This window comes from Alnus glutinosa, chromosome 10 (assembly GCF_958979055.1).
Source record: "Alnus glutinosa chromosome 10, dhAlnGlut1.1, whole genome shotgun sequence".
In the NCBI taxonomy this organism is placed as follows: domain Eukaryota; kingdom Viridiplantae; phylum Streptophyta; class Magnoliopsida; order Fagales; family Betulaceae; genus Alnus; species Alnus glutinosa.
The window spans coordinates 25645917-25659256 of record NC_084895.1 but is presented as its reverse complement, the minus strand read 5'-3'; the positions used below and the strand labels follow the sequence as shown (position 1 = coordinate 25659256).

The 13340-nt window shown below is 36.7% G+C and overlaps 1 protein-coding gene and 1 long non-coding RNA gene across 8 annotated transcripts in view; one reads left to right on the top strand and one right to left on the bottom strand.

Moving 5' to 3' along the window:
• LOC133880350 (uncharacterized) lies at positions 1 to 1194 on the bottom strand. Its single transcript, XR_009902241.1, has 2 exons — positions 1058 to 1194; positions 1 to 777 (listed from the first exon to the last, which is right to left on the bottom strand). It is a non-coding gene; the product is annotated as an uncharacterized LOC133880350 (long non-coding RNA).
• A 2532-nt stretch (positions 1195 to 3726) lies between these two features.
• Positions 3727 to 13340, top strand: part of LOC133878805 (putative disease resistance RPP13-like protein 1) — a 30605-nt gene continuing 20991 nt past the window's right edge. For 3 of the 7 annotated variants that reach the window (XM_062317347.1, XM_062317346.1, XM_062317345.1), the window contains exon 1: positions 8680 to 12591. In XM_062317347.1, the coding sequence (XP_062173331.1) occupies positions 8735 to 12559 (3825 nt within the window). In that variant the 5' untranslated portion in view covers positions 8680 to 8734 and the 3' untranslated portion in view covers positions 12560 to 12591. Of the gene's footprint in view, positions 4573 to 4962; positions 5478 to 5567; positions 5881 to 8679; positions 12592 to 13340 lie in introns of those variants that run through there. The other 4 variants (XM_062317350.1, XM_062317349.1, XM_062317348.1 and 1 more) reach the window with 4 other exon arrangements.

The following is a 13340-nucleotide window of genomic DNA, read 5'->3' as shown; positions in this document are numbered from 1 at the left end:
TACATGAGGGACACACACATATAAACTATTATATATGACCCATTTCATGAAGAATATCTTGGTCCAAGAAACTTTAGAAGGTGTATCCGAAACTGGAAAACAGATGTATTTCCTTGATAAGTTAAGAAAACATACACTTACCTTAAAAGAAGGAAAAAAAAAAAGGAAAAAAAAAAAAGAAAAAAGAAAAAAAACACACATTGCATAAGTGAGACCCATGTATCTTATATGTTGTACATTTATTATGCAATATTATTGTGCAGAAATCTTTTTCCTTCTTCGTATTCCCAAATGACCTTTCATGATTTAATCTACAGAGCACTTTTATTCATTTCCTTCGATTGTTTTTCCGCTGCAAAGAAGAAAACATGGCCGATGTTGTGGGCGGAGCGCTTCTCTCTGTAGTCTTGCAGGAGTTATTTGAAAAAATGACTCGAGAGGTCTTTGACATCTTTTGGGGACGAAAACTCGCCGATCGATGGGCCCTTAAGAAAACTGAAGATAGCATTGCTGTCTGTGAATGCGGTGCTGGAGGACGCGGAGGATAAGGAACTCAGGAAGCTTGCTGTGAAAGAGTGGCTCGATGAGCTGAAAGATGCTGTTTTTGATGCCGAAGACATGTTGGATGAGATTGATACGGAAATCCAGAGACGCGAGCTGGCTGCTGAATCTCGAACCACTGCAATAAAGGTACGAAACTCGGTCTCTGTTCTTCTTAATCCTTTTGCCAAGGAGATACAACCGAGGATGGAAGAGGTCATTGACCGATTAGAATATCTGGCAAAACAAAAGGATGTCTTAGGTCTAACAGAAGGTCTTGGAGGGAAATCACAAGAGCAAAAAGCTATAAACACTAAAACACAGATCAGCAGCTACAAAAATGAAACCAACAACTCAACAAAGAGAAAAAAATCTGTAAGAAACAACAAAAAGACCACAAGACTAGAAACTGGTATAACATACAACAGACTTCACCAACGCACAGGAGTTAAGCTAAATATTAAGATGAACTTACAAACAAGAGCAGAGGGAGAGAGAGAGTACAAACAAATCTCACCGGAGATGGATTCCGCCGCCCGAGACAGAGAACACCGCCAAAGAGGCTGCCAGAGATAGAGAAACCGCCGGAAAAATGAGAGGAAAAGGTGGCCGGCCAGAGAGCGAGCTAGAGAGAGAGAGAGGAGAGGGGTTTCAGCGTTGGGGGGGGGGGGGGGGGGGGGGGGGGAATTAGAAAGAGTATAGTTCCAGTTTTTTCCCTTTTTACAAAAATTATATATCAGTCCATATAATTATGGGGATGTTACACATACTAAATTTTTTTTTTTTTTAAAAAAAATTGATTCATAACATTATAACACATCATTTGAAGACTAACTTTTAGAAAAAAAAAAAAATTTGGAATGTCTTGCATTTCTCTATAATTATACCCATTTGCAAATGAGAAAATACTCATGCACAACAGTTGTGCACTTTTGTAGACACATGGAGTGGGACTCACCATATAGATCCCACCTCATGTGTCTACAAAATGCACAACAGTTGCACAACTGTTGTGCTCCAATCGACTCTCAAAATTAAGAATACCAATGAAAAAAGTGTAGAAATAATGTTTGGGAAGATGAATTAAATTGAATATATATATATATATTTAAAAAATATATATTTTTAAAAAAATACGAATAAAAAAAAAAATAGAAAAATCAAAATAAAAATCAAATTTGGGGTGGTTTCAAACTACTCCTAGGGTGCCACCCCCAAGTTTGGCCATTCGTTAAAGGGTGAATCGCCCATCCCCAAAACGAATGACTGAATGAGCCATCCTCAACTGCTGCTTGGAAGTGGATCAGCCACTCCTAATTTTTTTTTTCGTTATATATATTAATCGAGTTGAAGAAAGTTTGAACTCGGTTGAATAGAAATTTGAGTTGGGTTGAAAAGAAATTAAGTAGAGTCAAACATGAATTCTTTTTTTTTTAAAAAAAAAAAAAAGAAAAAAGAAAAATAATTTAGTTCAAAATTGCTCCCAAACATCCACTAAATTTCTACTCACAACTTTTGTTCACAATCTTGCATGAAGTAATACTATACACAACTCCTACATCTGCCTCTCATTCTCTTAAAGTATGTGGCGTGATCTTCATTACATAGGCTTTAGGGGGATAGGAGAGAGACAGGGGTGGTGTGGAGCATTACTTGTATTGCCTCTATCCGTTATTATGTTATGTCCGATTTACTCCACAAAGACACATGTCATAAAATATATATATATATATCAAGGCACACCATGTACCAAAATATTTTCCTTAATCCTCCGGTACTCGTTGGTAAACCACCCAATCATCCTCCACTTGTAGTGGACACCTAGGGTCAAACACTCAAACGTACCCTTGGCTCCTCCCCAGTCTTCCTCAACCTCACATGCAGATGCAGTGCTCTCCTACCTTGTCCTCTCACCTTCCTTCTCTCTCACCTCCCACTCCCAACCATCCAGCTAAGCCTCCTGATCGAAGTTAATCTCAGCCGTCCATAACCTCATCCTCCTTAATTATCTTCTCCCTCATCATGGCTTTTGGTTGCATCCTCTCCACCCAAACACTGTAGACAAAGAATTGATCCCGATCCTCATTCCATGCCACTACCTTTATTTAATGGTATATGACATGGCATTGATGCCTTTAGTTAATGGCATATGACTAAGAAAGAATAGAATATCTATTTTATAGACATAATTTAAAGTTTGTGCATCTAAAGTTATCTTCAAACCTTTTTGGAGCTGCAACAGACTTCGAAATAAAAATTTTGCTATAATTTGCTACAGTTAAGTTTACTGTAGCAACTTATAGGATTTATTTCTCTCTCTCTGGTTCACTTATCTTTCTCAACAACAACAAACAACAAACAAAAAAACTGAAAACTCTTATTCCTTTAATGCTCCGATTATTTCAACATAAAATGATTTTCGTTGTAAAATATTTTCGGTGAAATCATTTTAAGAAAAATGATTTTTCCGAATTTTTTTTTCGGTGTTTGGCTCGTACAAAAAAATTTATGAATGGCAAAAAATGGAATCTGGCAACGTCCAGTCATTGTTGCCGGATTTCGGCGAGCTAGTTTGGTCGGATTCTAGCCGGACTCCGCCAAATACGACAAGATCAATGGCCAAATCTGGCCGGATTCTGGTCCGCTGGAATCCAATGATTGCTTAAGCTCAGTTCAATTAAAATTATTTTATTATAATATTTTTTTTCTCCTTTTTTTTCATTTTTTTTTTCACTTTCTCTGTTTTGTATATAAAAAAAGGAAGATGCTACACTTACACCCAAATACTCACACCCTGATGTGGCTGAGACGTGGCACTGCCACATAGGTAAGAAAATAAAAAATTCGTTTAGAAAAAAAGAGCAAATTTTTTCATGTCTTCTGTCGTGGAAGAAACCAGATGCGACATGCATCAGAACTTCGACTTTTTAGCCTTGTTTGGTAAGGGAGTGTGAGTTGGGTGTAATAGTAAGAAGTGATAGATGTAATATGAAGTAAAAAGAAATTGTACGGACAAGTGAAAAAGTTTTGAATTGTAGTGAATTTTTTATATTTAAATATTAATAAAAAATCATTAATGTGATATAAAGTTAAAATGTTTTGAAATTGATTGTTTTTAAAAAAAGTGAAGAGAAGAAGGGAGAATTTCCTCTCCCTTGCCAACAAGGCCTTTATGTTTCTTGACTCTTCTCTATTTTCACTCTCTCTATTGGATCAACAGGGCTCTCTTTCTTTCTCCCAGAGCTTTTCTCTCTAAGTAAGAAAGTTTATTCTTCTCCGTTGGTCTCTCTTGTCGGGGGGAGGCCTTAAGCCTCCCTCCCGGTTGTTTTTCTTCCTCTTAGCCTTGTAGGGCTAAGGGGGTTTTGTTTTTCTCCATGGTTTTTCCAGTGGAGGCTAAAGTCCCCTAACCATTATGGTTGTGTGGTGTTTTGTTTCCCCGTCTTAGATCCGATGGTTGTTTGTGTCCCTTTTAGTCCTTTTGGATTATGAGGGTTTTGGTTTTGTTGTTTTTTCTTTGGATCATGGCAGGAAAACACCCAGTGAGGTGCTGGAGGAGAAGTGGTGTTTCGCTTGTGTCATCGGTGGCGGTCCTGGCCGGTTCTAACGAAACAAGCATGTAGTGAGGATCAGATCTGTGAAACTCCACTGCCTTCTGTTCGACACGCGCTTCTCAGCTTGGGTTGCCAGAATCTTCTAGGTTAGCTGCTGGTTGCTACGGCTGGTTCGATGGTCTGTGTTTGGCGCGTAGTATTCATGTGCCCGTTTTTTCTTGTCTTTATGGGAGGCTCGTGAGGGCCACGTTATGCTCTCTTTCTTCGTGGCTCGGTGGCGTCCAATGGTTTTGGTGGCTGACTTGTTGGTGGGGTGTCTTCTTTAATGTATTGTTTGAGCATTCTTGCTCAGCTTGAGGTTCACATCTTAAGGGTGTCGTCCTGTGAAAACTTTTAGGGATGAATTGTATGGCCCTATTTATTAAACCCCTCCTCTCTCCTTCCCCCGTTTCCTGTCAGTACGGATAAATATATAGTACTGGTATGTGGTATTTCTAGAAGTACGATTTGGCGAAGCTTCTTCTTTACTGTCATCTTCCATGATTTTTTTTTTCTTCTTTTTTCCTGAAGATTCCTATCTTCAGTGTTGCTTGACAGTGACAGCACTTCGTGAGCAGAATCTACAAGATCCACAGTTTCCTAGTCCAACTTTAGGGGATGCCTCGGCAAACTCTGCAAGAGAGATACGAAAATGGAGAGATACTAGTTAGGGGGAGCAGTTGTGGGAAGCCGCTCTCTCTGATCTGGTTCTCAGGTGGGAGGTTTGACTGTTTGAGAGAGTGGAAATGGAGAAGAATCAAGAAACATATTTCTTTATTGATCCTATAAAAAATAAATAAAAAATAGTCGACTGTTCTTTTAAACGAAAGTGAAACTTTTATTAATCTCGCCCTGTTTAATAAACACTCGCCCCTCTCCCCTCCCCCTTAAGCCCTGTTCCCCATAGTACGAACCCTGCTGCGCTTTCAACATCCCATAAAGCAAGGTTTGAATCTTGCTTTACACATTACCCATTTTACCCCCTACATACCAAAACACCCGAAAAGCTCCACTCCTCCTCGCCTATTAGCTGCAGCTCCCATCACCAAAATACTCTCCCCTGTACCAACAGCAAAACTGCTTCCCTTCCATAAGCAAAACCATGCATAAAGCTCCCATAACCAAATAGCGATTTTAATTCCTACACGGCTGCCGCTTCACTGGAGTATAGGCCTAAATGCTATATGTTATAATTTGAGAGTATTTTAAAAATTGTATCAGTCCCTTCAGGATTTAGGCCTATACTCCAGTGATTTCGCTGTCAAAAAATTACCCAGGCCAGAAGACACTAACCCCTCCTCTCTCCTTCCCCCGTTTCCTGTCAGTACGGATAAATATATAGTACTGGTATGTGGTATCTCTAGCTAGTATTAATTCAAGCACCCTTTCACCTTTGTCTACCTTCTTGACCCTCTGTTCCTCTCCATCTTTCTCCAGGCAGATCGATCAGAGGATCTTTGTGAGGAAGTTCGATGAATAGAGATGGAAGAGCCAATTAAGCACGCACAAATTAACAGATATACAGAGTCAAATATGTCAGATTCTCTTCCCCATAGGCCATAGAGTATGTGTTGGCAATGGAAATTGAAGCGAGTGCAACTTCACCGTCAAGGTGGCCACAGGCCAGCGAAGGCTTGGGCGATATATATAGTTCATGCTGTATGAAAACGACGCGGCTGAAGATGGCGGGACCCACGATGTGCGGCTGCCGGCGGCTTCTTCATTTCTATCCAGGCCCTTGATGCAATAGGTCTTTATTATTCTCTTCATCTTCAGCTTAAAATAATAAAAATATATAAATAATATATTGATTATTATTACTTAATAAATAATATATATGGTAGTCGAATTATAAATAGATTTTTCTGCTTTTTGCTATTCATGCTACAAATTTCTTTGTTATTTCTTTTTCTTCCTAATTTTTTCATACTCTTTTGTCTTTTTCATACAAAATAATATTTAAAGAAAATAAACAGTAGAGTAACAAAACAATTAGATTGTATATAGAAATTTATAATCTTTTCATAATTATTTTAACTATTCTTCTTGAAGATGCTCTAAACTAGTGAGGCAAATCGAGTCTATACCCGAAGTATATATAATAATTAGGGTTTGTTTTGATTTGCGATTTTAAAAAGTGCGGTTTAAAATAACGATTTTAAAAAATGGGATTTGAAAAAAATGATTTTTAAAAACCCAGTTAAGTGTTTGGCAAAATTGCAGTTTATCATTTAAAATCGCAAATTAGCCTTTAAAATTTAATGTTTTAAAAAAAGTACAATCTTACTTGCGTTTGAAAATGCATATTTTTTGCGTTTTCAAATTGTAATTTTTAAAAATACAATTCTCAAACGATTTATGTTTTACGATTTAATTTAAAATTGCATTTATTGTCTACAAAATTACAATTTCAAACACACCTTTAAGCTTAGTGGGATTCCCCTACTTTATTTTCACTTTTTTTTCCAAAACAATCAACTTTAAAACATTTTAACTTTTTGAACATTTTATATCATATTAATCATTTTTTATTACTATTCAAATAAAAAAAATTACAACAATACAAAATTTTTTCACTTTCAATACATTTTTTTTTTTTTTTTTTTTACATCAATAACTTCTTGTTACTACTAAAAAAAAATTTAACTCGACCATCTTTATTAAACACACCCAATAATTTCGTGATTCCTAATAGCCACCTACCTTTTTTATGTAGTTTACTTTGGTCGCTACATTGGTCCAATATTTTTGTGGGAAGTGTTAACTCAAGAGACAAAAAGGATCTCTTCTCACTATCTAAAGGGCTAAAATAATAATAATAATAAGAAAAAAAAAGGAAAAAAAAAAGGTAAAAGAATAAAGAAAGATTTCCACGAATTATATTCCAAAAGAACAAGATGCCTTTAAAAAGGCTCTCAAAGAGAAATTAAGAAAAAGAATAAAGAAAGATTTCCACAAATTACATTCCAAAGCAACAAGACGCCTTTAAAAAGGCTCTCAAAAAGAAATTATATTCTGGTTGATGATTTATCTGTGGGCGAATAGTCATTTGAAGGACAATGATGGATATGTACATAACCAAGGGAAATAAAATAGGGTTGCTGAATAATAAGTGAGTTTTGACACGTTGTGACTTCAAGGTATAATTCTTGACAACTTTTATTCATGAGATAATTTTTACTTTTACTTTTATTTTTATTTTTTTAGGTTTTTTTTTTTAAAAAAAAACTAAAGATAGCTAGGGAAATAACACACTGACAGAAGCCTTGAACTTGTTTACAGTTAGAATTTGCAGTTCCCTGTGTATTGCAGTTTGTTTGTTTTGTCTCTTGGTTTGGGGCTTTGTCTCTGATTGGGTGGATTTGTATGTATGTTGTGATGTGTTTGGTTCTATAAAAGTTTTCTTTCATAAAAAAAAAAAAAAAAAAATAGGGTTGCTGAATTATAAGTGAGATATAATATATTGCTATTTCAAAACATAATTTTTGATCATCTTTACTCATGTGACAACTTTTATTTTTAATTATTTATTTATTTTTAAAAAAAATGCTAAAGATAGCTAGCTAGGGGATTATCTTGCCCACGTGACAAAGTGGTAAGAAGTAATGTCTTGAGGTGGCGAAAAATCATTTCTCATTTTAAGTTGGCGAAAATCATTGAAAATGTTACATTGGCATACCTAATAAGATCATCTTCATTTTACTTTGAAATGGAAATGATTCATTTTATATTTATTATTTTGTTTGGTATTTTTATTAATATTTATTCTTTTGTTAGAGTTACAAAAGTATTCGATTATTGGTAAAAAATAATATGTTTATAATGTCAAATTATTGATCAATTAGGTCAGAAATAAAACATTGTTTTGAACTCTTATTTGATGCCAAGGTAATAGTTGTAAGTAGTCATTGACTCCCTCGAAAGGGTAGAAGAATGAGACCTATTATAGACGTACTTTGCATTACATACATGATCATTATGCTTTAACAAAATTATTTTATTCCACCTCAATATAAATGGTGTCACGTTATTTTTCAAATTGTTTATAAAATTAAATTGTATACATATGGAGACACAAATATATATAAACTATTATATATGTGAAATTTAATATGAATGATGAAATAAGGGGTTGTTTGTCAAGGAACAATACATTATAGTACTGTTCATATATATATATATATATATATATATATATATATATATATATATATTTTCATTTTTTTATACTTTTCACTACTAATCAACATCAAAACATTCTCACTTTTTTCACTTTTTTATATCACATCAATAATTTTTTATTACTATTCAAATAAAAAAATTAACTACAATACAAAACTTTTTCACTTTTTTATACAAATTCTTTTTATTTTATATCACATCATCACTTTTTACTAATTTCAAAAACTAACAATCTCCTACTTTGTTCTGTTATGTAATGTCACTTGCCAAACAAACCCTAAATCTTTTCCCATTCCATGAAGATGATCTTTAATCCAAGAAACTCTAGAAAGTTGTATCAGAAACTGGAAAACATATGTACTTCCCATTGTCTGACACGTAGCCCCATCTTCTTCAAAGTGACCTTTTTTCGTTTAATCTACATGCAGATCGCTTTTGTTCATTTCCTTCGATTGTTTTTCCGCTGCAAAGAAGAAAACATGGCCGATGTTGTGGGAGGAGCGCTTCTCTCTGTTGTGTTGCAGGAGTTATTTGGAAAAATGACTCGAGAGGTCCTTGACATCTTTCAGGGACGAAAACTCGCCGATGGGCCCTTAAGAAAGCTGAAGATAGCATTGCTGTCTCTGAACGCGGTGCTGGAGGACGCGGAGGACAAGGAACTCACGAAGCCTGCTGTGAAAGAGTGGCTTGATGAGCTGAAAGATGCTGTTTTTGATGCAGAAGACATGTTGGCTGAGATTGATACGGAAATCCAGAGACGCGAGTTGGCCGCTTCTGAATCTCGAACCACTGCAATAAAGGTACGAAACTCGGTCTCTGATCTTCTTAATCCTTTTGCCAAGGAGATACAACCGAGTATGGAAGAGGTTCTTGACCGATTAGAATATCTGGCAAAACAAAAGGATGTCTTAGGTCTAACAGAAGGGCTTGGAGGGAAATCTTCAGGAAGACTTCCCACGACTTCTTTGGTTGAAGAATCTTGTATTTTTGGTAGGGATTGTGATAAGGAGGCAGTAATTAACTTGTTGCTCTCGGATGACGGAAGAGGCAGTGGGATGTGTGTGGTTGGCATTGTGGGCATGGGGGGAGTTGGCAAGACAACGCTTGCTCAGCTTGTATACAACGACAAGAGGGTGAAGGAGCATTTCGACGTTGAGGCATGGGTATGTGTTTCAGACGATTTTGACGTGTTCAGGGTGACGAGAACAATTCTAGAGGCAGTAACATCGTCAACCTGTGATATTAAGGATCTGAATCGGCTTCAAGTTACACTGAAGGATAGGTTGATGGGGAAAAAGTTCCTACTTATTTTAGATGATGTATGGAATAAGAATTATAGTGATTGGGAAGTCTTAATCAATCCCTTTAAATTTGGGACACAAGGAAGTAGGGTCATCGTAACAACGCGTGATAATGATGTTGCATCCGTAGTACGCTCTTGTGGGACTCATTGTCTGAATAAATTATCAGAAGATGATTGCTGGTCAATATTTTCAGACCATGCATTTCACAATGTTGACTTTAACGCACATCCTGAGCTAGAGGCAGCTGGCAGACAAATTGTGAAGAAGTGTGAAGGCCTACCTTTAGCCGCCAAAATGATTGGGGCTCTCTTGTGGTCGAAATTAGATGTTGAAGAATGGGACAAGATACTGAATAGTGAAATATGGGATTTGCCAATTGAGGAGACAAACATTCTACCGGCATTAAGATTAAGCTACAAATATCTACCCTCACATCTAAAGCGATGCTTTGCTTATTGTTCAATATTCCCAAAGGGTTACGCATACCAAAAAGATCGACTAGTTTTACTGTGGATGGCTGAAGGTTTTTTGCAAGAACCCCAAAACAAAACAATGGAAGAAGTTGGTAATGATTACTTCCTTGATCTTGTATCAAGATCATTGTTTCAACAATCAAGTGGTGATAAGTCATGTTTTGTAATGCACGATCTTGTCAATGACTTAGCGAAGTTTGTCTCTGGACAATTTATCTTCAGGCTGGAGGGTGACAGTTTTTACGGAATTGTGAACAAGACTCGTCACTTGTCGTATTTCAGAACAAGATTTGATAACTTTAAGAAGTTTGAGGCTTTGTATGAGGTTAAGCGGTTGCGAACCTTCTTGCCATTAGGATTCTCAATATTGGACAACAATTTATCTAGAAAGGTACCGAATGATCTATTGCCAAAGCTAAGATGTTTACGGGTACTCTCTTTGTCTCATTATGAGAATATGGCTAACTTCCCTGATTCAATTGGCAAAATTAAACAACTACGTTATTTGGACATTTCTTTTACTGCAGTTAAAAGGTTACCTGATTCCATGTGTAAGTTGATCAATTTGCAAACACTCAACTTATCATGTTGTTACAGTCTTGTTGGATTGCCAAAGGATATGCGAAAACTCATTAATCTACGACATCTTGATATTACTGGAACAGACATAATGGAGATGCCGATACAATTGGGTAGACTTAAATGTCTCCAAACGTTGACAAAATTTATTATCGGTAGCCGTAATGGGTCTTGCATCGGAGAGTTGGGAAAGCTTAATAATCTTCGAGGAAAACTTGCTATTTTGAACCTTCAAAATGTTGTCTCTTCTACAGATGCTTCAGATGCAGGCTTGAAGGACAAGAAGCACATTGATGAGTTGGTGTTGGAATGGAAAGTTGATACTGATATTTTAGAAAGTCAAAGAACTATACTTGACAGTCTCCAGCCTCATTCAAATTTGAAAAGTCTCACTATTAACAACTATGGCGGTCAAAGTTTTCCAGATTGGGTAGGGCTTGATTCATTCTTTAATATGGTATCTCTTCATCTAAACAAGTGTAAATATTGTTGCAGCTTGCCATCGCTTGGACAACTACCTTCTCTGCAGGACCTCTCTATTGTTGAGTTTGATGCAGTTGTTAGAGTGGGCCCTGGATTTTATGCTAGTGGTTCTTCTTCAATTAGGCCATTTAAAGCATTGAAAGTTCTAAGGTTCGAGTTGATGTTGAAGTGGGAGGAATGGTTTTCCTTTGGCGCTGAAAATGAAGGTGGAGCTTTTCCTCATCTCCAAGAGCTTTATATTCATGATTGTCCCAAGCTAACAGGAAGCTTTCCTATCCATCTTCCTTCTTTAGCCAAACTTGAAATCAAGAAATGTCCACTACTGGTGTCTTCACTCCCGAGGGCTCCTGCTATATGTCAATTGAATCTAATACGTTGTAACGAGGTATTGTTTAAGGAATTGCCAACTAGAATACAGGTTCTCAAAGTTGGAGGATTTGATGCACTAGATTCCAAAGCCAACATAATGATGGGCCCTAGTAGTTCTCTTCAAGAGTTAGAAGTCAGTGATTGTACCTCGTTTGTGTCCCTTTCAAAGGGTGATCTAGCATCTACATTAAAATCCCTTATCATCATGAATTGTGGGATTTTAGAGCTCCCAATGTACCCAATCTTTTCATCCCTTAAAAAATTATACTTATATGATATTTATGATTCTCTCAAGTTTGTCCCATTGGACTTATTCCCAATGCTTTGTGATATCTATATCTTTGGGTGTAGGAATTTGGAATCTTTGACAGTTTCAGAACAATATGAACATGATTTAATGACCTTGCAAATACGAATCATAGATTGCCCTTGTTTTGTGTCTTTTCCAAAAGGCGGATTGTGTGCTCCCAACCTCACATTGTTTTGGGTTTGGAATTGTGAGAGTTTAAGGTCACTGCCTGACAAGATGCACATTCTCCTTCTATCTCTTGAGGAACTGCAAATAGTACATTGTCCAAAAGTCGAGTCGTTTCCGGAAGGGGGCTTGCCTTGCAATCTGAAGTCAATTTCTATCATGGATTGTGACCAACTAGTTCCCAGCCGGACGGGATGGGGTTTCCAAAAGCTTCCGTTTCTTAGAAATTTGTCCATTTGTGGCGAAAAGGGAGATGTAGAGTCCTTTTCAGAGGTGGGATTGCTGCCTCCAAATCTGGCCGTTCTTCAAATCTCTAATTTTCCTAATATGAGATCTTTGGACGAGAAGGGGCATCAACAACTCACATCTCTTGAAGAATTACGGATCTATAATTGCCCTATGCTCAAGTACATGCCAGAAGAGGGGTTGCCTGCCTCCGTTTCTGTTCTATTGATCAGAAAATGTCCTTTGTTAAAGAAGAAGTGTCGTAGGAAAAAAGGAAAAGAATGGCGCAAGATTGCTCATGTCCATCTGTTAATGATTGATGACGAATTAATTGAATGAGCTAACAGTAGCATGATTCCCCACTTAGGTACCTGCTTTTTTTCTAGTGCTTACTCTCTCTCTCTTTCTCTCTTATAAGTGTATCATTGTTTTATCTCTGTCTAATTATTTTCCTTTTTGATTGGTTAATTGTATGGACAAATTTTAGTTGGCATAATTTAGAAGATGGAATAGTTTGGTTATGAATTAAAAGATCACACAATCCTGACTAAATAATTCAGTGTCTCTCTTGCTCATCTAGTGAGGATGTATTGAAGTATAAATTGAGTTTACAGGAAATCTAACACTTACATGATAAAGCTTATCCCATTATATTCGGGTATAGCTAGATAAGAATCACTAACCTAGATAGTATTCTAATTACATTAAACCTTATCAACCGTATAACCTTCCTAGAGTTCTACTAGGAGTCTTTAAGTTGGTGATTAACATCAGAATTAGAATGTGCATTAATACCCTCCCGCAAGTTCAACGGGGGTGAGCACACGTTGAGCTTGGAAGAAAGCAAATGAAACCGGTTGGAGACTAGAGGCTTGGTCAGCACATCCTCTAGTTGATCAGAACTTGGAATGAATAGAATTTCCAATGACTTGGCAGCAACGAGTTCCCAAACAAAGTGGAAATCAATTTCGACATGCTTTGTTCTTGCATGAAAAATAGGATTAATTGACAAGTAGGTGGCCCCTATGTTATCACACCACAGTTTTGGTGGATAATGAAGTTGGAGGCTGAGATCCCGTAGAAGAGATTTGATCCATAGTAGTTCAGCTGCAGTGCTGGC